This window comes from Poecilia reticulata, chromosome 18 (genome assembly GCF_904066995.2).
Source record: "Poecilia reticulata chromosome 18, P_reticulata-male-v2, whole genome shotgun sequence".
Lineage (NCBI taxonomy): Eukaryota > Metazoa > Chordata > Actinopteri > Cyprinodontiformes > Poeciliidae > Poecilia > Poecilia reticulata.
The window spans coordinates 19676152-19699479 of NC_088847.1; the positions used below are offsets into that span (position 1 = coordinate 19676152).

The window sequence follows — 23328 nt, forward strand, 5'->3', positions numbered from 1 at the left end:
TTTACGTCGCAGTTATGCAGTACTTTGTCTGCCAAATAAAATCCCGGCAGCTTGAGGTTGAGATGTGAAAAATAAAAGGAGCATGAAAACTTGTAATCAAGTTCCATGTTTGAATTTTTTTTCTGTTTTGTTTTCCTTGCGGTTTTTGTAAAGTTCTGCACACTTGAGCACGAATAATTTATCTCAAATATTTACAGCTGGGCTCGTTTTTAAAAGCAGTAACATTTGGAGTTTTTTGTCAAATCTGGACTGGATTATTTGACACCAAACGCAGATTATTTAAAGCACAGTTTGTGGACTGTGGTAGCTTTAATTTAGTTGTATAAAAAAATAAATAAACTTAGTAAAAACCCTGATTGAATTAAGAAGGCACGGAGACTAAAAAAACAGAACAAATCTAAATGTTCTATGAAGTTAAAGAACATAATTTAAATATAAATATATTTTTTTTACTTATTTATTTTTTTATGTTATTCATTTTACAAATTCAGATTTTTAGGCAACAGATTAAGAAATACGACCCGGAAATTGAACAGTTTTCCGTTCTTGTCCAGACTTGTTAAATAACGAAGAGCAAACTGAACCAGCTGCGTTTAAAAGAAAAACAAACAGACATTTTCAGAAAATGGTTTCAAAAAATGGTTTTATTTATTCAATGAAACAACATAGTTTCTTACACTCAGTTGAAGCAGTTATGTGACCACAAACATGAGGGACTTCATTCATTCAAACAAAAGGGAGCTTCTTAAAGAGACAGAGGCCCAATTTCAAGATGTTAAATTACAAAGTCAAAATTCTTTTAAGTCGTGTTTGATGAATACAGCAACTGAAGGTAGCAAATAATTGTTACAGGATTGAAGGGTTGGACAATACAGATCAAACACGTCACAATATAAGCGTTTCGTATCGGTCGATATCGATAATTATTGATTAGTTAATTGTTTTGAATATCTGAAATGCAGCCAAACTGATGGCATGACCTTCTCCTGTTTTACTCACAGTTTTCACTCTTTTGATTTGGCATAGTGACGAAACCTTGAACTGCTGCTGCGCCACTCAGCAGGTTGTTGCTAAGTAACCAAAGAATGAGTGAGTTGCTAGGTTACCAAAGAGAGTGAGATAGTTGATTCCACCAATCTTTCTTAGCTTGCCTTAAGAGGTCGAGAAACTAAAGCCTTTCCTCTGCCTACATCTCCCAGAATGCAGTGCGGCTCTGCACCAGTAGTCAGTGAGTATTCTACATACTAAATATTCTACCAGAAGTGTTATCTATTGATATTGATCACATGTCTATCGCGGTATAAATTGTTATCGATTTATTGCCCAGCTCTATCTGATTGCGCTATAAAGCGGCTGGAATGTACAGAATACTTCTGCTATGAATCTGACATCAGAAACTAATTTATCGGCTTATTTATTTTTGAGACCTCCACCTCTTGTGGCGTTCAGTACTTCTCAGTCCCTGGTTTCGTTTTGTCTCACACCGACTGATTAGGGCTCCACCCTCAGGTCGCCTTTGCAGCGATCACCTCCTCTGCCTTTTGCACCAAACTTCTTCTCAACTCGTCTGACCTTTCAAACTTGTGCCAAGCAGTTCGGCTGACTTCGCGCATGAGCTGAGTTTAGGCACGTCTAGGTGTGAAAATGAGTCTTTTGTGTTGCAGTGCATTTAAGTGAAAATATGTTGAGCAAGTCCAGCCACATCTTTTTGTTGTTTAATTCTTGAGTGTGTTGATGTGATCATTTTTATGCAAGCTCAGACAACAACAACAAAAAAACCCCCAACCTAATAGTTTCAGATCAGCTTCAGCAGGTTCACACTGTTCTTAGACAGGAAGCATATTAAGAGGAAGCCCTTGATAATTTAGGTCGTCCATTTTTTAAAATTTTTTTAAAGTGTGGACTGCCTCTGCAGTAAAAGACAAGATCACGCTGTGTGGGCGAGGCTGTGTGTGGGCGAGGCTGTGTGTGGGCGAGGCTGTGTGGGGGCGAGGCTGTTTTAACGGCGGTGTCAACATCCACACAAACAGCCTGTAACCTTTAATATTTCAGACGCCGTCTCTCACTTTGCAGCTTTTCTTTAAAGGTCATGTTATATTTACAGAAAGAGAAGAGTCGGTGCAACGACAAGAGGCACTGAAACTGCTTCTTACCCAGACAGGTGCTTCTGTGTGACGGACCCTTTCTGAATCAAAAAGTAAAGGGAATGCACAAGCTGCAGAAATTAAAAGTTGAGCCATTAATTTGATGATGCAGCACTTACAATTTTGACTAGGAATAACTCATTTGCTTTGTGCATCTCTAACTTCACACCCAGCGGTTGTGAAACTGCTGTTAGCATAACAGCAATACTGTTATGAGTGTCAGTGCTAATGAGGAATATTCGCAATATCCTAAAGCTGCGTTTCTGTGTTGACTAAATTACAGGAATGTTGGATGAGTGGTGGATAAACACTCCTTTTTATTTATTTATTATTTCTTTGTTTTGTGGTTGAGAGCTGGAAAACTGAACTGAAACACCAGCGCTGTAAAAACCAAAATAGGAGCAGAAACTTTTTTATCTTCTCTCCGTGTTTAAGCTCTTAGTTTGACTCGTCTTGCCTCTCATAACATGTTTCTCTCATGTTATGAGAGAAACAATTTTCCAACGGACCAAGTACTTTTTAAGGAATTACCGACTTAAAACAGTCTCATATTTTTGATGAAAAGCTACTTGTAAGTTGGCTTTGCCTCATTTGAAGTATACTAAGATATTTGCACTGGAAACTAGACAGCAAAAAGTCTGTCAATAAAGCCTCCAGACGGAGAGGCGCGCGTTGCTGCGCGGCTCCAGAGACGACTGCTGCCATCGCCGTTTTCCACGGTTCAGACGGTGCCGCTAACGTGATGCGCTCTTCCTTCCTGTTTCTGCTGCAGAACCTGTCCGGAAGTGAAGCTAAACAGTTTGATCTTTGTTTTATTCAGAGGATTTCCTGGTGAGCCGAGAGTGAGGTGCCTTTTGGATCATGCCAGCAGGTCTGTCGTGAGTCATTCAGTGAAAAGTGACCTCTGCCCTGTCAACCCGCCACAAAGCACAGAGCGCTGCACTCTGAACTACTGTAGGTGTGATTGGCTTTATTTCTCAGGATGAAACAGAAAATACTTTTTTCTTTTTTTTTCCTTTCAGTGACTCCTGGCGGCACAGACTCGAGAAGACAAAAATCGGGTTTGTTTAAAAGTTTCACGACAGAAAAATAAAACAATTTCAAATGTTGATAAGATATAAAAGAAGGCTTTACCAAATTTAATTCAGTAAAACAGTAAAATTTATCCAGCCTAGTCTGGAACATATCCTTAATTCTGCTTTAATATTTTTAAAAAGTGATGTGATAGCGAACAAGTTTGAATGTTTTATGGGTTTTGTCTCGTCCGCTCAGGTTTCCACTTCACCCCAACAAGATTAGCTTCTCAGGAGAACTGGTATTGATCCTGGTTTTGGTTCCAAAACCAGTTTCAATCTGTGTTTGGGGTCCAGTTTAAACCGCTTAAAATTGGTCACAATGAGAGCTGCACAATCTACTGAACTACGAACGTCTTTGCGTTACGAACGTGTGCGGCGTTGGAGGACGCTCAGCTCTTGACGTCCTGCAGCAGATGTTTGTTTTTTATGGCTAAGATGCTGCGGCTCACGAAGAGCGGCGGAGTCACAGCGATGAAGAAAAACAAAATGAACGCCAGCAGAACGTGGGCTGTTTATGTCTCACTTCGTCACCTGGAAATGTAGTGGAAGTTCAACATCACTGGTGACCAAGAAAAACAGCTGCAGCTCTGAAACAGACGCCTCTGAGAAGCTGCATCCACAGGCAACGGTGGAGCGATTCCACCAAACTGACAAGACATTTGTTTGAGTTAGTAAATTTGAGGCCGACCCAGTTTTACGCTGCGTTCCAGTTGCACTTGGAACTGGGAAATTCTGACTTCTTAGTTGGAAAAATCAACTGGAACGCTCCCCAGAAGTCGGGTTTCACCAGTGGGGAAACTGAGAGTTAGGCGGACTTTGTGTTTCAAGATGGCCGCTCCTCGCATCAGCGGTAGTAAGGATGTGGTGGGGACGTCTATTTTACAAGACACACGTGTGAGAGCGAATCTGAAATCAATGTTGCATGTAAACCAAACAAATTAAATATGGAGTTTGCTTTTGGAAAGTAAAGCCTACACTGCAAAAACTAAATCTTAAATATTTTTGGTTGCGTTTGTAGTTCAAAAATAACTTACACGTAACTTTTCAGCAATAAATTTGAGTTTAAGAAAATAATTTCTTAATACTGATAAAAGTACTGATTCCACTGACAGACTTTATTTATAACAAGACATTTCCAGCATTTTAAAAGCAAAATAATTTTTAGTGGTATTAATATCTGTTTAGCTGTGTTTCTCTTCTGGGTGACAGTATTTCTGGATGAGTGCTTGGTTTTGTGTGTGTGTGTGTGTGTGTGTGTATCCCCATGAGGCAGATGATGTTTGCTTTTGTGTAACATTGTTGACTAAAAACCAAACGTCATGCATACTAGAAAATCCAACAATTTAAATGATTCTGCAAAGATCCAGACAGAATTATGCTACGAGGCTGCAGACGTTTAACCAGAGGGAAGGAGTAAAGTCGAAATGATTTATCTTTAAAGACGTTTGTCTTCCAGCCTGAAGTAAACTCTTGCTCCTTCCGCAGGTTCTTCAGACCCAAAGCTTCAGTCTGATGTGATCTGAGAAAGGACTTCCTTCTAATGTTGAGGAACTTCGACAGCTGTCAGCTGCACTTCTGAATATAAAGCAACATTTAGCTGAAGCTAGGATGTATTTCCTCCTTCTGTTTCAACTCTGCGGTAAGGCAAAGCAAGAACCCCTTTCACTTTTGAACATCTGATAGGGATCTGTGCGATCTGCGTTCAGAAACACCCGAAACTCTACGGCTTCCTCCCCGTGAAGACCACCCCGGTTTATTTTTAGCTCCTAGCGTGGGCTAGCCCCCGTGCAGTCATGGGTCTGAAAGAGAATCTTACTCATTCCTCCTTAGATCTTTCTCAGAACTACCTGAAGGAAATGACAGGTCTTCATGCACGTCATCGCTCTGCTGACCTAAAAATAAAGGCACGTGTGTGTGGTGTGCATGTGTGTGTGTGTGTGTGTGTGTAAACTACAAGGTTTTAAGCACAAAAGTGAGTCGTCAGGAGGAAGAGGATTGTTTGGGTCTTTCGTTTCCAGTAAAATGATTTTATCTGCAAAAGTCTACTCATTTACAACCTCTACACAAAATCTTACCAAGTTTTTTTTGTTTAGCTTCTAGTGCATTTAAAATAAGACAAAACTAACTTGCAACTAACTTCAGCAAGGCATAGGAGCTTGTTTTAAGTGAATATTTCCTTAATATTTATGAAAAAGTACCAGTTCTCCTGGCAGATTATTTCACTTATAACATGGGGAAAATATCTTGTCATAAGTGAACAAAAATTGTCAGTGGAATTAGTTCTTTTTATCATTATTCAAGAGTTACATTTTGCCTAGATGTTACATGTAAGTCAGTTTTACCTTATTTTCAGTGTGCTGAGATGTTTGCACTATACACTAAACCAGAAAATACTTGGTAAGATTTTGCACTGCAAAAACATAAAATTGATTGTTTTGGAGCTTGAACTATGCATTAGTCTTGGGTATAAGCAAAAATAAAAGAAAAGAAAAAAGGAAAGGATCAGGATTTTCTAGACAATTCAGACTTGAAAAATGTTTCCCATTTCTTTCAAACAATTCTTGTTTGGTCCCTGCAAGGTCCTGACTTCACCTCCTCACTTCCTCCCTCCCAGAGATGAACTTCCTCTTCCAGTTCTTGCTCAGCTTTGCTGGTAAGAGACATGATTATTATTATTATTTTTTTTTTTTTGCTCCCTGAGTCTGAATTGTGACTCTTGTATGCTTGTCTGATTCCTGTGGCCTACATGTGTGGACAATTGCAGGAAAGCGACAGAGACAGAGAGAAGCTAAAACATAATTCTGCCTCTGCTGCAGATTGTTGCAAAAAAGGAAATGGAACATTAAGAATAAAGCAGGAAGTCGCAGAACTAATATTATCCTAGAACAGATATAGATGAGTTAAAAGAATCATTCTTTTAGACAGTGTGAATGCAGAAAAGTTATTTTTGTTGGATCACAGTGGAAACTGGCCGGAGAAAAATAACGTTTTTCTCAGTAAAAAGAGTTTCGAGAATGATTTAAAAATGTACACAAATGTACAAACCTTGAGCAGATAATAGCTCCTCATCTTGATATATGGAAATATTCTGGGTAGACTCAGCTCCACCTGCTGCATCTTTTTGGGCTGCAACTAATTTTCAGCAAAAAATATTGAGCCTCTTGATTATTTTAGGAGACAAACAGCCGTTAAAAATGTAGATCGCATGCATGTAGCAAAATCAACAACTGAGGACTGAGGAAAGAAAGATGTGCAAAACGGACTGAGACAGTTTTCTTTATGGTTAGCATTAGCTTCTGCCAATTGTTTTGTGTGTTTAGCAATTTAGCATTAGCATCTGTCAATTTTGTTTGTGTTTAGCGATTTAGCATTAGCTTCTGCCAACTTTTTAGTGCGTTTAGTGGTTTAGCGTTAGCTTCTGCTGATTTTTAAAATCTATTTAGCAGCTTAGTGTTCAGTTATTTGGCAATTTTAGTGCAAAAATTAATTCTCCATGACAGCCCTGGTGGCCAGCTTGAAAATTTAAAAGTTATCAGTAAATATATAATTCTTGTGGGTCCATTTATGTATGATTTGACACCAACAGCATTCATCTGTGGTAAATGCTGGCAGTTGTGGTGCAAAAATAAATCTTCCTTGACGATCATCTTGAAAAATGGCCGCCACCTTGAATTGTTTATGACCAACGCTTATTAAAAAAATAAATAAATAAATAAAGCCCCTGGAAACATCTGTGCCACGTTAAGTTCTTCTATCCACATTGAAATATTAAATTATCTGCTACACTAACTGGTGCACTAGCATGGTGGTGGCAGTATGGTGGTGCTTGGAGGTAACGTTCACTGCCATCAGGATCTGGAGTTTGATGTTGCACAGTTAGGAAGTCAGTGGGTGGTTAAAGGTTAGAAGGTCAAATGCTCTCCTTTCTCCTGCAGTCACTTAATGTCACAGAGATTTTACGCTGATAAAGTTCCCAACAAATGTTGCTTTTATTTAGTAACCCAAATGCCACAGAGATAAGAAATATATAAATATAGAACACAGTGAAGACACACAGCAGAGAGAACTGAGTTTAAAGATGAACTGTTCATTTTCTATATGGATGAACCGTTAAAATCACACAAAAGAAAAGCAATTAAACACAAAGCAAACACCAAACTGCAACATTAACATGTTAAAATGTAACAGCAGAACAACACAAAAGGCTTTTAAAGCAGAAACAAGCACAGTTTTGTCCTCTGATTTTATTTAAATGTGAAGTGTGTCTGACAGCGTCAGGATCAAACAGAAGGACCTCCAGCGCCGACCTTTTGACCCTCAACGCGGACAGAGGGGCTTGCCGTTGCTCTGCCTGAACCAATTTATGAAATCTGCACGCGCCGACTCAACTTCTCCGCTTTTTAAGGTAATTAAACGAGAAAAGACGTCACAGAAAACAACGAGGGTGAAACGTCAGCGGAACGTTGCTGAGGTCCGAACTTTAGGCCTCTGGGAACAAAACGTTTCGTTGTGGTTTTGGGTTTGCGAACGCGGAGGAGCTGCGGTGTCATGCAAGTCACTCGCCGGCGCAGCGAGGTTCAGGGGGGGGCGGAATGGCGGGATCCCGATTAACTCTGTGTGAGCGTCTGTCCGCGTGTGTGTGTGTGTGTGAGGATGATGCAGCTTCCTGAAGAGGAATAAATTAAGACGAGTGACGACACAAATGTGTTTCAACCGAGCGGAATCTACGCAAGAGCGTGAATCATCGACTAAACGGGAGCAAATGCAAACGAAGCCGCTTCATCGACGTAGCGTGAACCGCCCGGCCAAAAGCACCGCGGAAACGTTCTCACTTTCTACGTTCGCCGTTTCACAGAAGACTCACGCTGGAGATTTTTATCACTCGTTTGGTTCTGCTTGCAGGCTGCGGCCCCCCCTGGAGCGGGAGGGGCCCAGCAGAGAGGCCCCTCTGTCTGCTGCTTTATAACAGAGACGCTGTGTTCAAACTGGGGGTTCAAGGGCCAAAATGAAAAGAAACGCGCACTTGTGTGTGTTTCTGTCTGTGGGGCTTCATGCACACATCACTGTACATACGTGGTGTGTTTACTCTCGTCTTTTGGGGGGTCTTACATTAAAAGCAGGAAGCAATTTTTTCACAGAAGCTTTGATCTGCCTACATGAGGAACCTTTTGTTCTTTCTTCCTCCTCATTACTGAAGGAAGCCTTCATTGTCCTGCTGCTTCCCTTCATCTCGTGGTTTTCACTCTTTATAGGTTTGCAGTTTTGAAGTGTGCTGCCTCAGCGTTCTGCCCAGCTTCACAGGTTCACTTCAGCTCTTACTATAAGATGTTCTGGTAATTCAGACACACCTTTACTCTGATATCCGCAAGTAAAACCAGCTGTCTTTGAATGTCACCTAATTAGTAACGACGGTCCAGTTTGAGTGTGTAAAACCAAAAGAAACAAACAACGCAGCATCCTGGTCACAAAACGGCTGTTACAGGACTTGGTTTGGGTCATTTGAGATGACCTAGTCAAAGCCCAGACTTGACAGCTGATGTTCACTGGGGCTTCCCATCCAAAGTCAAAAAAAGCTTGAGGTTATATCACAAACAACAATTTGAAGGTTTTAAAGCATAATGTGGCTTGATGGGGGTTTTATTTGGGTGGTTGGGTGAATTTAAATGCACACCACACTTGTCAGATTTTCACCGTTTTAAGAAAAATAATGACAACCACATATCATTTTCCTTCCCTCTTCACAGTTCTGCTCTGTAACCTTAAATCCCAATAAAACACACCAAACGTTTGTGGTTTCGATTAATTCAAAGGCTTCGAATACATTTCCAGGGGACTAAAGCCTCAAATTAAAGCATTTTTTGTTTTTTTTTAACAATCTCTTTAAATACTTTAAGAGCCATGTGGGCGCTCGTATGTTTTACGGCGAGCCCAATTAGCCAAATGAGAGCGTATTTGTGCTGACTAAGGTCTGCTGCCGATGCAGGGAAACCCCTCTGCAGCGCGGCGCTCACCTCTCCCTTTCTCTCTGACTCCTTTCTTCCACTCACCATTCATTGTTCTTACTGTAAAATCAAACAGTCATCGCCGCCGTCGTCTTCCTGCAGAGGAGGGGCCGGGGCCCGGCGGCCGCTGCTGAGGAAGTGCAGCGCGGGGCGGGAGGCCTTCGCCGGAGGGGGTCCCAGCAGGGAGGAGGAGCAGGGGGAGGCGGAGGGCAGCGGAGCCACGGTGGCCCTGACCCTGCTGCTGGGTCCAGGCTGGCGGCTTGGAGGCTGCGGCGAAACAACACACACATTGTGTCCGTGTGTGCAGAGGAAACCTCCTCGAGATCAAGAAACACATTTTACACACATATTTATCTAATTTGTAACCGTGGATGGTAAAGTGTTGTTGGACTGAATTAAGCTGAGTTGAGATGTAGATCAAAAACAAGAGCCATGATTTCCATGATTTATCGTTTTTCTACCAAAAACCGGATAACAAAGTCGTCAGTCTGGTGCTTTGGGCTCAGCTAGGACTTTTATTTTGAAGGACGATTTTATTACCAGAAACTTCAGAATTCGTTTTATTTGTTGTTTCGTTTTTTTTTGTTTTTTGTTTTGGCTTATTTGGGATATTTAAAATGCCTTCCAGTTTCAGAGTTAAATATTCATTAGGATTTAAAGTTGAGAATGTTGTGTTTTTACATTATTACTATTATTTTCCTTTAAAATGGTCTCAAAACTACAATACTATCATTTATCGCAATAACTTCTGGGACTATTTATCGTCCAGCAAAATTTGCTATTGTGACAGAGTCAGTGACGACATCCGTGAGAAAAAGCCTGAAGGAGTCTGAATGCAGGTCTTGATGGAACATTTTGTCCACGTTTTGCAATTTGACGTTTTGAAAATAAATTCATGGAAACACAGTAATTTTGAAAAAAATCACCTTTTTTGCGCTGGGATGAGGTGGATTTTTTTTTTTTGGCCGAATCAAATTTGATTCAAAACTGCAATGGAAACACTTTTCACAACACAAGTCCTAAGATCAACTAGTGGATGTCACTGGGGCCTGATTGAGCTTAAAATATTTAGCAAAAAATCCATTCATCCGTCCAATTTTGGGTTAAAAAATTGGGTAAAAAAATACAGAGTTTAAAATGTAAAAATGTGTGGGAATAATTCACGTATGTTAATCAGTTCAGTGTCAAGACAGACTCTTGGTTCATTAGAAAAGTATTTCAAAAATAGCTCATCTCCTTTAAACAAAAGTGATTTGTTTTCAGATTGGCAGGTTTTTTGGAACTGAATCATTATAGTTCTCAAACTTTCAATCTTCTTTGTCTTATTCTTAGAGTACAAAGCAAAAACAAGGTTCAGCAGATTCTAAACTAATTTAAGAAATAAAAAAATAGGACGAAGACGAGTAAAAAACATAGTCCTGGACATTGTCTTGCACTGAAGCGAACTATTTGCATGTCAGCAGCTTATCGGTCATGATGAGTCACACGGCACCGCGGGGACAAATTGAAATAAAATGGCAGCTTGATGTGCGAGTTCTCAAGCAGGAGGCCGTTTGGAAAATGGGTTTAGCTTGAATGAACGATTAATAATGTTGTGAAAAGACAGTAGGAGTCAAAGCACGGCGATGTCTGCACAGGATCAACGCTGCAACAAGAAACACGAGTTGGCCGTTAAAACTCTTCACCGGAAATACGACGACAAATAAACGCAACGTTTTTTTTCTAAGAAATTGAATTTTTTTAATCCGAGAAGAATCACTTTTTGTTGCAAGTCTGTTTTTATTTTAAGTAATCTTGCTTTTCAGACGGCCTCACCACAGCCTTGCTGTGTCACTGAGTTTAATTGGCTGTTATGAGTCATTCTGGAAATATTGAACTACAATAAAAGAATGATTCAAAGAGAATTAGTTTGACTCAGCAGGACTTTCTGTCTTAATGTTCAAAACTTAGAGCCGAGCGTGACTTCTGATCCCAGACGCAGCATCACCGCAGCAGAACAGCTTCTAGAGTTTTAACTTCTTATACTTTTAATGCAAAAAAAAAAAGATTAAATACCAACGGCTTAGTGTTTAGCATGTTGCATTCATCTTAAAAAGAAAATAAGTTGCATTTAGAAATTGACTGTTTGATTTTGGATCTCAAGTACAAAATAAATAGAGCGTTGATTAATAGATGAATAAATAAATTGAGAAAATCAATCAATTGATTAAAAATATACGTTATATGAGTAAAAAAAGAAGCAAATAAGTAAAATAAAAAAATCCATTAAATGAACTACACCAAATAATAAAATAAAAAAAAAAATGCAATAAATAGATAATAAAAAATGCAAAATAACCAAATAACTGAGTAAAATAAGTAAATGAAATAAGTAAATAAATGTGAAGCGGGGAATATGAAAATGTATGAACCCCCTCCCACTTAAAGTTTGGTCACATTAAACAAAACCAAAAGTCCCTTTTAGGAGTCGGTATCTACTGGTTTTAGTTCAGGTCTTTTGTTTTTATTCGGTGGCTGTAAACAGTCTAAATAAAAACAACATTAGGAAATTAATTTGCCTTTTATTAAAATAGATTATGCTAAATGTTACTTTTTAGGTCTGACCGAGCTCAAAGGTCAAAATTAAAGAATAAAAATAGTTTGCAGTATTTGACTACCCAAAGCAGAACACAAAGAAACTTTTATGTTTTCCTGTTTATTTGGACTTTATTTAGTCTTGTCTGTGTGAACTCTGCACTGCCATCTAGTGGGTCACCCAGGAACTAAAGACGTGAGGAGGAAGTTATCCTAAAAAGAGGCTAAATTTAAGCTGTCCTAGTTTTTATGCGTAATTGGCTCTGGAACCGCGGCGCCAACGTTTCCGCTGCTCTATTATTTCCATGAGGAGCAGCTGTTGACCTTTACCTGCCGCTGCTGTCGGCCGCCTGTGTTCCTGCTGCTTTCTGCCGCCTGCGGCTGCTGCTCTCTGTGGGCGGCTGCCGACTGGAGCCTGAAAGAAAGAGATGCGCGATAAGCCCCTCATGTTGTCATTCCTCGTCTCCCTCTCTCTCTGTGCTTGAGGAGGATTTTACGGTGGGAGCGGATAAGGCGGCCGACCTGTACGGGTACCGTGGCTGTGAGAGGAGCGCTCTGCTGCGGAGGTGCTGGTACAGGTTGCTGCTCAGCAGGAGAGGGTTCAGCACAAAGTCCTCATCCAGCTGAGAGAGGCAACTCTGAGACGCACACAAAACATAAAAACCTTAGAGGAACAAGCGCAAAATCCTTTTTTGTTTCTAGTAAATATTGTTCAAGACACTCATAAAATGTGCCTGTATGTATATATACTGTAACATTTTAGAAACTGTGGTCTTAGTCTAACCTAAATACTCGGGTTTTATGAAGCTATAAATTAAGTAAACACTAATTTCCAGTAAAATGTACATATGTTTTTATTTTGAATATTTATTAGCAAGTAAGTAAAGATTATTTATAAAGTGCCTTCAACAGCCACAAAGTCATATACAACATAAATAAACATTTCATGTATACATGATATGATTATTAAAGGTAAAGAAGCATAATAAAATCATGATAAATTGGAATATTTTCCTTCATCACAGCTCATTATTCCTACTAGAATGAATGTAGCTAACCTAAATTTGACGACAAATATATATAGATTGAAAAGATTCACATTTATTCACTTTTGCATACAAGCTGTGAAAATCTTGCCAGATTATTAAAAATATTGATAAACTGGAAAGTTTTACATCCAGTTTTACACTCTTAAGACTTTGAATATGTTGCTATGAAGTGTGAGTGAAGGAAAAGTACAGATTCTTATTGACTATTTTCATGTGTTTAATTAAAATGAACCTTTTCAACAATAACAGAACATTTTTTCTGAGTTGCGGAACAAGAAGAAGGGCATCATCTTTGCCAGCTTTTATGATAAAATCTACTTATATCAACAAATATATTTCTATCTAGTGCAACTTCCATTAAACAAACCGATGTTACTGAACCTGTATGCTCTGCATGGCATTCGGGGAGGGGTCCTGATTTGAGACGGGCAGAGAGCAAGGCAGCAGCAGCTCTCTGGAGGCGACGGGCTTCAGGAGGAGGGAGACAGACGGAGACGGCTGGAGGACGTAGTGGGAACACACACCTGCACCAGGTACGACAAGAGGATGTGAAGACATGAAGTAATAAACTGTGTGTTTGTCTTTGAGACACAGACCTGAGCCTCCAGCTGGGGATTTCTTATCAGGCTCCACCATCAGCAGCAGGAACAAGTCTTGATTCTGAAGGTGGACGAAGGAGAAACTGCATTAGAAATCGGCTTTCAGCTCCTCCATATTTCTCTGTGCGGCAGAGAAATATGGAGAACTGGCGCAAAGCAGTCATAGCAAATGAAGGTGATAAAAGAAATCAACCATGTGTCATTTGTCTCAACATTAATTCATGTTAAACAATTACTGACTTGTGATATTTTCATTTTGAAATGAAAATGCTGCAAATGGCTTAACCAAAAGTATAAAACATTGCAAACTTGTAAAATGGAAGTCCTCCAGACAACTAGAGGGAGTCGACCACCAAATCATATGTGATCAGACCTCAGTAGAAAGTTTGTAGGGGAAGAAAGAGAAGGCACACTACACTGCATGTCTCTATCAGACATGCTGCCTTTTACAACATTATGGAACAGCAGGATATTTACGTAGTTAACGTACTCCAGACTCCCCCTAGTGGTCTGGAGCACTTCCATTTTGTGGAGCAAGTTTGCAGCTTTTTTGTACTTCCTGTTGCTATCCTGTTTCTATTTCCTGTGATTGCAGCATTTTTCTGTCGCATGTTTTTTTTGTGTGTACATCTGTGTTTTATGTGTTTGCAGCACATTTCGCCCTGCTGGCCAGCGTAAGAAACAAAATCATTGATATGTCAGAGTCTGGAAAGGATTACAAAGCTAAGGATTTGAATGACCCCCAGTGAGAAAAGAGGTAAACCTTTCTGAAAGGGCCGGGGAACAAAAATTACTCCAAAAATGTAGTGACAAGGCGACGAGGTCACAAAAGGACCTGGAGCAAAGCCTTAAGCATGAGAGGCCTCACTTCCTTTAGCGGAGGTCAAATAATCATGATTCAGAAAAACAAAAGAGACTCAGCAACAACTGCCTCCATGGGAAAGTTCCCACCACCAAAACCACTGCTGACCAAAAGAAACACAATGAATAAATATGAAACAGAACCGAGATGACTGCAGGTTTCACCAACTCAAATGTGAAACTTAAGACACTCTTAAATGAACTTTAAAACCTGTACCAAGGTTATATATCAATCACTAGCTAAGACCTCTCAGTGGGTCAGACGGGTGCTTGAAAAGAAAAGTCCTGCAAGAAAAAAAACTCTGCCATGACAAAATGAAATACCTGTGATTAATGTATTTAATACCAACTTGAATTTAAAAATATATATTTAAGACAATTTAAGGCCTTAATTTTGGATGCATAAATTTAACACTTTTAAGAGTGTACAGACATGTTGAGAACAATGAAGCACAAACAAAACCCCAAAACAAAATAAAGATTTCCCCAGGGCCTAGTCAAAGTCTGGACTTTCTCTGTTTGAGAATCTCTAGAGTGGCTGAATTAAAAGAATTCTGCAAAGAAGACTGAGCCAAGATTGCTCCATATGACTTAAAAGACTCATTGTCAACCATGTTGGTTTGGATAGTTTTCTTTTCCTTGAATAAATCAATAAACAAGATTTAGAAGGTAGCAGATTTTTGTAATCAAACACCAGATACTTAAACAAGCCAGTGTGAAAACAGGAGATATAGAATAAAAGCAATAAGTCCATATCTTTTCTGAACTGCTTCAAGCCTGAAAGCCGATGACATCACCAGAGGCCTGCGGCTGTTTTCTCAGGCTTCGTTTAGCTCGTTTTTATTCTTTCACTTTCCTCCTTAGCTTTCTGGGCTTTAGGTCTTAAGACGGACTTCTCTTTTTCTGTGTGACTGCAGCTTTTTCAGCATTTTGAGGCAAGTCACAAAACCCACTGGTCAGTGAGGTGTGTCTGTAAGTTTACTTTCTTAAACAGTGCCTGCTTTCTTGTGTTCTTTTGTTATCAAAGCCAAGTGTTTTCAGAATAATGTAGAAATTTAAAAATGACATTGCACTGCTGTTGGAATAGAGTTGAAGTGACTGTATGTCCTTCTGAAGTTATATTTTTATATATAATATTTAGTTTGCTACAAAAGAAGAAAAAACAAATCATTGTGCATCTTTAACATCAATAGATGAACTTGGCATGTCCAAACCTTAAACCCTTATCACCCGGTGAAGCTAATTACCTTTATAGCTGTTTAATTGTGAGTAAAGCCATGAAAACCAAAAATGTAATTTCATACATAAGCCACTCACACTAAGGATACTATTATAAATGTTATGGTGCCATTCTGCTTGGAATTTGGCTGATAAACTCAGTAAATAATCTTAACCTGAGCAGTAAAAAGACATATATAGTCTCACTAATGCCTTCTACAACTGATATATCTGGATAGACAGCATGATAAAATTTCTAAAACTGATTCTAATTTTGTATTTGAAGCTTTTTGGCAACGCTAGGCAACTAAGGAATGGATAGTGTTATAAAGAAATATCTCAAATTTACGTTCAGTTGTAGTAATGGTAAATTCTCTGCATGGATTTCGATTATATATAAAATGTTCAATAAGTAATCAATTACAGAAGTACTTGTGGTAAGACTGGGAATAAAAGTTTCTAGCACAGTGCAGTAAATAAATGTTTCAGTATTCAGCTGTATTTGAAACCCTGCAGGATGAAAACCAAATGCTGTTCGAAATTACTTGTTGAAATTCAGTTCGTAAACCGATTTCATATGACAAAAAAGTGAGATTTGCAGTATTTACAGAACTGTAATAATGAAAAAAAGATAAGAGGTCATTTAAAAACATATATTTTGGCTAAGTTTGTAAGTCTTGCTTGAGAAATAGTGTCAATTAGACTGAATGTTGTTTCATTCCTTAAGTGCCTGGTGGCTCAAATTGGCATCATACCTAAATTTACACTAATTTTAGGTGCAATTCAAATTCAAAAACACTTTATTAATGTTCAAAGTTATAATCATAGCAATAATTTTGCACATCTGGATACATTTTACTGTCATCAGTGGGAGAATAGTGTTAGCTTGTTTACACACCCGCAGTGTCTGGCAGAGTGCATGGAAAAGGCTGTTGTTGGTCTCCATCTCGTCCCAGTCCAGCTGCCAGCAGGTGGTGGGCCGGATCACCAGCGGCAGCCCGTACAGCACACTCTCACACACTCCGTCTGCATGCAGGACCCTTCAAAACACACAGTCTCACTTGAGATTATAAGCATACAAGACTGAAGGAAATATGAGGCTTTTGTTTTAGATGTTTTATAGCACTAGTGGCCTTTATTCATAGAAGTTAGATAGGAAATGGGCTGAGAGAGATGAAGGGAAAATATGCAGCAAATGGCCCAGAATCAGTAATGGAACCTTGAATGGCTGCATTATTGACCAAAATCCTTTATTCGGAAATGTTTGGTGACTAGATGCTGCTAAAAATACTCCTGACGTGAACCGTCATCTCTGCAGGTCCTTCACAGCGTAAACTTTTCATTTCTTCTGAGAACTTCCTTAACTGCAGGTTAATGCTGTGACTCATTTATGTAAAACACTTTTTTCCTGAACACAGACGCACACGTAACTGCTCTTCCACAAAAAATGCAAACGCCATGCAAATCAGGATAACTGATGGAAACAGGCCTATGTCACTCCAAACACCTCGGTCTCTACATTCTGTTGTGAAGGCACAAAGGTGTGTTTGACTTAGAAGAAGTGTGCATCAGTTTGTGGTGCTGTTTGTGTGTGTGTTTATGTTTACAGGAGTCAGTGACATCATCTCTTGAACATCAGCCAAGTATCTGCTGTTTGGTTCTCAGACGTAAACATATGCAAAGCAGCAGTATAATAGATACTCATAAATATGAGAAACAAAGGAAAATAAAAGGAAAATATGGATTTCAAGCACTAAATAACTTTCACTACTTATATAAACAACATAAAATTGCAACAACTTGATTTCATTGCACTGAGAAGCAGACAATAGTTTGTAGCCAATCAAAGTGAAATGAAGGAATAATTAAGAATGAAGAAGGAAATTAATTCCACTTCACAGTTATACACACGATTGTATTGATCCATCACATAAAATCTAACTAAAAAGCACTGAATTTAGAGGCCAAAATGTGAAAAATTACAAGCACTACTTTCTCAAGGCCCTGCGTTTCATTTTGTGTTTGCTTCCAGTAGAATCTGTTATCTATAAATCAAAACTTCACAAAAACATCTCATGGTTTTCCGTCTCGGCTGCTAACTCATTCTTGTGTTCTCCCTCTCCCAGAAGCAGAAGAACGTGAACAAAAGGATGCAAAGCACATGGAGGACATAAACAAGTCAGTCCAGAAAACCGTCTTTTAGCCCCTGTGAAGTTTTTCCGCTCGGTTTCACTCGTTCCGATACGCTTCAAACATCAGAGCAGAACAAAGCGTCCTCTAACACGATGAGAGAGTTTCATCTAAGAAATATTCCGCTGCTCCATGCAGTCAGAAAGAAGGCATTCATAGAGATTCTACTGGAGCGAGGTTTCATCACACGGACGGCAAAGGGCTCGCGTGTTTCTTCTCTTCCTCTGTTTCATCAAGCCAGACACAAAATTAGGAAGAGTGAACGTGGCAGAAACAGGAGGGAAGAGGACATTCATGTTGTGTTTTTTGAGGAGATGAAATGAAAAAGAAGCATCCGCTTCGTTTATCTTGTCAATAAAAAATAAAATATATGTCCAGGGTTTGTACACTTTTCCCACAGTAAAATTGAAGCACTTTCCAAGCATTTTCAAACCTTTCCAGCCCCACACTTTGGAGATAAACCAATACAAATGAACTATAAATTTACTATTATATGACATCATTTATTACTATTATTAACTAATAAGATAGGGACATCTTATGTAGCCAAATTTGATGCTTTGAGATTTCAATAATGTTGTTCAGTGTAAAAAATATAAGTCAATCTTTTTTCAATTATGCAAGTCAATAAGTCATTAAGCCAAAAAAAAAAATCATGCTAATGTAAATGACCTTCCTGCTCAAATTAAACGTTAAAACACCATAAGCAAAGAAAGGTACAAAAAATTGTCTTGCTAAGTTTTGTGGCATTTAGCAAGTAGAAATAATTTTGATAATTATAACTCACCCAAAACAAGAGCAGTTTGGTCTGATTTAAATTCAGACAGTGAGAAAAAAAATGTCTGTTTTTATTGAAAACATTTGGTTTCAAATGGAAACAACATTTTCCAGTTCAAGTTTTCAAGCAAATATTAGATTAGACTTTATTACAAAACTGTGCAGGGTGAATATTAAGCACTTTCCAAAATTCAGGCATTTTCAAGGATTTCAAGCACCAATATGAGCTCTGTCTTGCAGATCCTGAGGCTCAGAGTTTGTGGTTTTTCTCCTTCACTTACTTGATCACTCTCAGCCTCTGAGGAGTCGGGCTTTGATTTCCGGGGCCCTTGACCGCCGGCAGGAAGTCTCGAACGCTCTCTGTCTTAACGCCCAGGCTGGGGGTCGAGGGGACGAGGGCGGGGCTTATCAGACGCTCCAGCATGTCACACTTCACACAAACTGCACAGGTGGGACAGAACATTTCACTGAGTTTGTTTAACGTTTGAGCTTGTGCGGTTCTGAGCGCCGGTCGCTGAGTCGGACCTGGAAGCGGGCTGTCAGAGGGGCTGGGCAGGAGCAGGTGGAGGTGCTCCCTGTCTCCCCCCTGCTCCTGGAGCCACGCCTTGAACACCGTCTCCATGGCAAAAACGCTGTTCTCCACCTGCTGCAGGTCCACCTCCGTCCCCAACATCAGTGAGTCTGCAGAGACACAAACACACAGAAATCAGAACATTTGATATGCTGCAAGATAAACGACTTTTTTCTAACGTCGTTTAAACATCCGTAATTCTCCAGACCCTCTGATGATATTTAGGAATTTATCTTTGGGCTTTTGTTGCTTTTTCACTTATTTTTACTCCAATATTTGCAATAAATAGGGACCACATCATCTACTTAAGAGACACTGCTGGTAGGAAAGTGTCCATAAGCTCCAATGTAAAACTGGGTCTTTGCTATGTTGTCAGTTGTTGACATAACATTGGTCAGTTTGGGAACTTTTTATGCCTGAATGATTCGTATGTCAAAGTGACAAAACAAACAACATGACCTTCCTTTTCTAATGCTTTTTTATTGATATTTTGGAGACTACCAAGTGAAACCTACTTCTGGTAATTAAATACAAAAGTCAAAATCACACACTGTATGTTTTTATTGAGTGTTTACTTCCTTTAATTCTGATGTTTATGTTTTAGAGATGATAAAAATATTACATTGACACCCACCTCAAGGACAGTAAGGCACAAAAAATCATTAATACAGAGTCTCAAGAGATGTTTACGAGCGGTTTAATGGAAAATTATGTGGAGGGAAAACATTAGATAGAAAAAACCCCAAACATAATTGAAGTTTATTTCGTCCACAGTCAGATGCTTTGTGGAGCAATCCAGACATTTCACTTAGGTTAGAGTAGCGATACTTAATGCTAATATAACCCAAGTAAAAATACAAAGTATGGTATAATAGAAATTATTTTTTTTCCCAAAAACGTAATTAAATGTAATCAGTTGCTACACACCTTTGGTTTTATGCAATAATCAAATTTACAGAGAAACCGAATAATCGACAGGTTTCATAAATAAATGTCTGAAATGTAGCCATTTATGTCTATAAATATAAAACTATATAAAAAGTATATATAAATATAAAAAGTGTGCTGTTGACCATTGCTACATAGAGTTATTTAACATGTGCAAAATATTTCAAAAGCTTAAGACGGAGGTTTTCTAAAGGTTGTATTGATAATCTATACAGCCGTGTCTGAAGTCCTTCCTGAAGCAGGCAGAGATAATAAATGACGGCCAAGAAGGGACAAAAATACAGATAAGAAAGAAGTCAGTGCCTCTAAGTGCCTGAGCTGACAGTAGAGAGGCACTAGCTAGAAGTAGCTAATGACTAAAGGAAAGTTTTCACAGACCTTAAGGAAGCTGGATGAATTTTGTTCATTATGATCGACAACAACATGCTCACTCTCATTTGTCCATCAAAAAGTGTTGCTTAGGGGAATTGCTGTCTATGGCCACTAGATGGCGGCATTATTCTACACAATTTAAGAGCCAAACAATCTTCTGGAGTGTCATTTCAGGGCTTTACAGTCACTTGGTGTAACTTCTCAACATGCCCGGTGTGCAGAGATTTCATGAACTTCTGATGTTTTCCATGTAAAATAACTTATCAGAATGTATTTTATCCAGTTGTTTGTGCTTATCTGTTACTTCAAAGGACAAACTGGCCACTTTTTCTTCTTCTAACCATAACTTTTCCTCTTTCATCCCCAGCGTCCATTCATTATCGCAGGCTTGACAGAAACCGTATAAACTCGGCTCGTCCGTCCTCCCCTTTTTTCCTGCTGTTTAATAGTTAATGAGCCATCAGCGGATAACTAATGGGGCTGGAGGGAGAGCAGAGGATCAGGAGGTCGACAGAAGGGAGGATATGTTGGACGCAGAGCAGGAGAAAATGGATGAAAATATCCCCACTCCCCACGTCTGGATGAAATTAAGCGAAGCTAAATCCCTACAGTAGACTGAACTATCTATCTGATCCATCATGTGCTGTTAGCTTTTTGGATTGGCTGCCAACATTTGCAGAAGTCCTCCGTCTGTGCGCTTCGTCTGAGAGGAAAGATTTGCGTTTGCTCGTTCTCCTCTGATTGGTCCCTGTGAGAGTCAGAGAGGTTAAAGGAAGATTTCAACTTTGCTAGTAAGTCATGAATTGCACGTCTGCTGCAACGTGTCAAACAGTCACACGGGAAAGTCGCCTTCGGATTAAAGAAAACATCCCTTAATTCCTTCCAACTTTTACTCGTCAGTATAATAAGACAGCTGTGCAAGAATCGGTTTACATACGAATGAATTCCAAGAAATAATTTTAAAGTTAAAAAACACAATAATTAAACACTAATCTTGTCCCCTGGAAGTTATATTATTTATGAAGTAACATAACTTAAAATTGCTTTCCTTATGTCACAATAAAAATAGATTTTTACAATATATACACACCATGTTTCATAATGTCTCTGATTCTGTCACTTCCTGCCGGCTCTTTTCGTTGCCCATCCTGTTTCTCGGTTTGTGCTCCAAGCCTCGTCCACTGTTTTCTTATTTATTCATTGAAAAGCGCAGACAGAAATCCCCAAGTTCCTGTCTGCCTGCTTCAGAACCCAACAGTTCAATCAATCAATAAAACAAATAAGGAGCATGGCTCTGGTCTGCCTGTCCTCACAAACTGACTGACTGGGGAAGAAGAAGATTGCACACAGCAGACGATGAAAGCCGTTAAATTAAACGACACACCGAAGCTGCGGGTTTGTCTGTTCAGCTAAATCTTTGGAAGTCAGGAACTGGTTTTGACTGGACAATGTCTTTTGAAATTACTAGAGCAAAACTTGAGTCATGTTTTTCATTTTTATCGCAAACCCTATTGTAATTTCCTTTGAATTTGTCTTAAAGAGAGTTTGACTGCCTCCCAGGAGTCCAGATTGCTGCTGTTCAGCTTTTAACCCACAATAGAGGCAATATTACATCGGTTTTAGCTTTGCTTCAGTGGTTATCAGTTCATTTTAGAGCTCTTTTTAAAATCCAAGTCCTTACCTTCGAGCTTTTTGCAGTCAATTCCTCTTTTGATCACGGATCTGACCCTAATCCACATCCTTAGCAGCAGTCTGTTGCTCAATACCCCAACACACTTTCTGAGCATAAAGGAACTATAACTTCTGATGATTCTTTCAAAAAGCAGCTGAAGGCGTTTTGATTCAGGCAAGCTTTACATTAAAGGTTGTTAAAGGTGTTTAGTAGACCAGAAGGTCTGTGGTCCAATGAGATGAAAGCTTATCTCCATGGCCATCACGTAAGATGTTATGTGTTTTTTGTTGTTGTTGTTTTTTTGTTTTTTTTACTCTGATTATCGCCACAAATACATCATCTTAACTGTGAGGAATAATGTTGGCAGCATCATGCTGTGGGGATGCAGCTCTGGATGCCCAACATACAGCAAAAAACTCCACTTAAAGACAACAAAGAGAATGTTCTGGAATGGCCTAGTCAAAGTCCAGATCTCAATCCAATATACAGATTATGTATTCAAATCAAAAATACTTTATACACCAAAGGGAAATGAAACATTGTCATAACTCATATCAATAAGTTACTGTGGATGGGTGGGAAGGATTTCCAGTAGCAGTCAGTCTTGCAACGACTCTGAATAAGCCTCTGGCTGAAGACTGTTGCTTTATGACTGTTATAATATGCTAACACCTCAATTTCTGGGCAGCAGAGATGCTAACACAAAGTAACATGTCCTGAATGACACCATCAGTTAAGCACTGCTAATCCAGCTCATTTGCTTTTGCCGCACCTCTTTAAATCTCTGTCTGGCAATTAAGTGGAAGGGATAGTTTGAACTTCCTCCTTCTGTCTTTCCTCTGCATCCGTCAACCCTCTGAGATTTGAGGTCGTAGTTCAGGGCTTGTTTTATATTTTGATTTGATGATCTGCTGCTCCCAGTTGTAAAAACAAAACCTTGTTACCACGGTTACACATCGTCACAACGGTCCGAAAGCAAAAGCGTAATCCTTCCAGCTGCACAGCAAGAGGGAATAATTGTACAAAACAGTCATAAAAAGTCAACAAGAAGGACAAATCAGAACTAGCATAAGATAAATACTCCAACACAGATAATTAATATTTATTTTAATTACACAAATTCATTTTTGTGTACTAAACTAACACTACTGAACATGTTTTAATTTCTGACAGCAGTAAAGCAGTGAAACATCTAGCATGAAGAAAGAGAAACTTCATGTTTTCTTCTTGGGAGAGGGATATAGATCAGAAAAAAAGAAAGTTAGAGGACATTAA

General features: G+C 39.2%; 1 protein-coding gene and 1 long non-coding RNA gene across 7 annotated transcripts in view; one reads left to right on the forward strand and one right to left on the reverse strand.

Moving 5' to 3' along the window:
- The first annotated feature begins 1140 nt into the window (after window positions 1-1140).
- Window positions 1141-18164, forward strand: LOC103480774 (uncharacterized). Its single transcript, XR_014084610.1, has 6 exons — window positions 1141-1228; window positions 4706-4859; window positions 5800-5873; window positions 13434-13619; window positions 14096-14201; window positions 17650-18164. It is a non-coding gene; the product is annotated as an uncharacterized LOC103480774 (long non-coding RNA).
- Window positions 7186-23328, reverse strand: part of m1ap (meiosis 1 associated protein) — a 38987-nt gene continuing 22844 nt past the window's right edge. For 5 of the 6 annotated variants that reach the window (XM_081599302.1, XM_081599300.1, XM_081599299.1 and 2 more), the window contains exons 5-11: window positions 18772-19171; window positions 16422-16563; window positions 13442-13505; window positions 13227-13369; window positions 12319-12434; window positions 12127-12211; window positions 7186-9489 (exon numbers count right to left, since the gene is read on the reverse strand). In XM_081599302.1, the coding sequence (XP_081455428.1) occupies window positions 9280-9489; window positions 12127-12211; window positions 12319-12434; window positions 13227-13369; window positions 13442-13505; window positions 16422-16563; window positions 18772-19171 (1160 nt within the window). In that variant the 3' untranslated portion in view covers window positions 7186-9279. The remainder of the gene's footprint in view (window positions 9490-12126; window positions 12212-12318; window positions 12435-13226; window positions 13370-13441; window positions 13506-16421; window positions 16564-18771; window positions 19172-23328) is intronic. The other variant, XM_081599303.1, reaches the window with a different exon arrangement.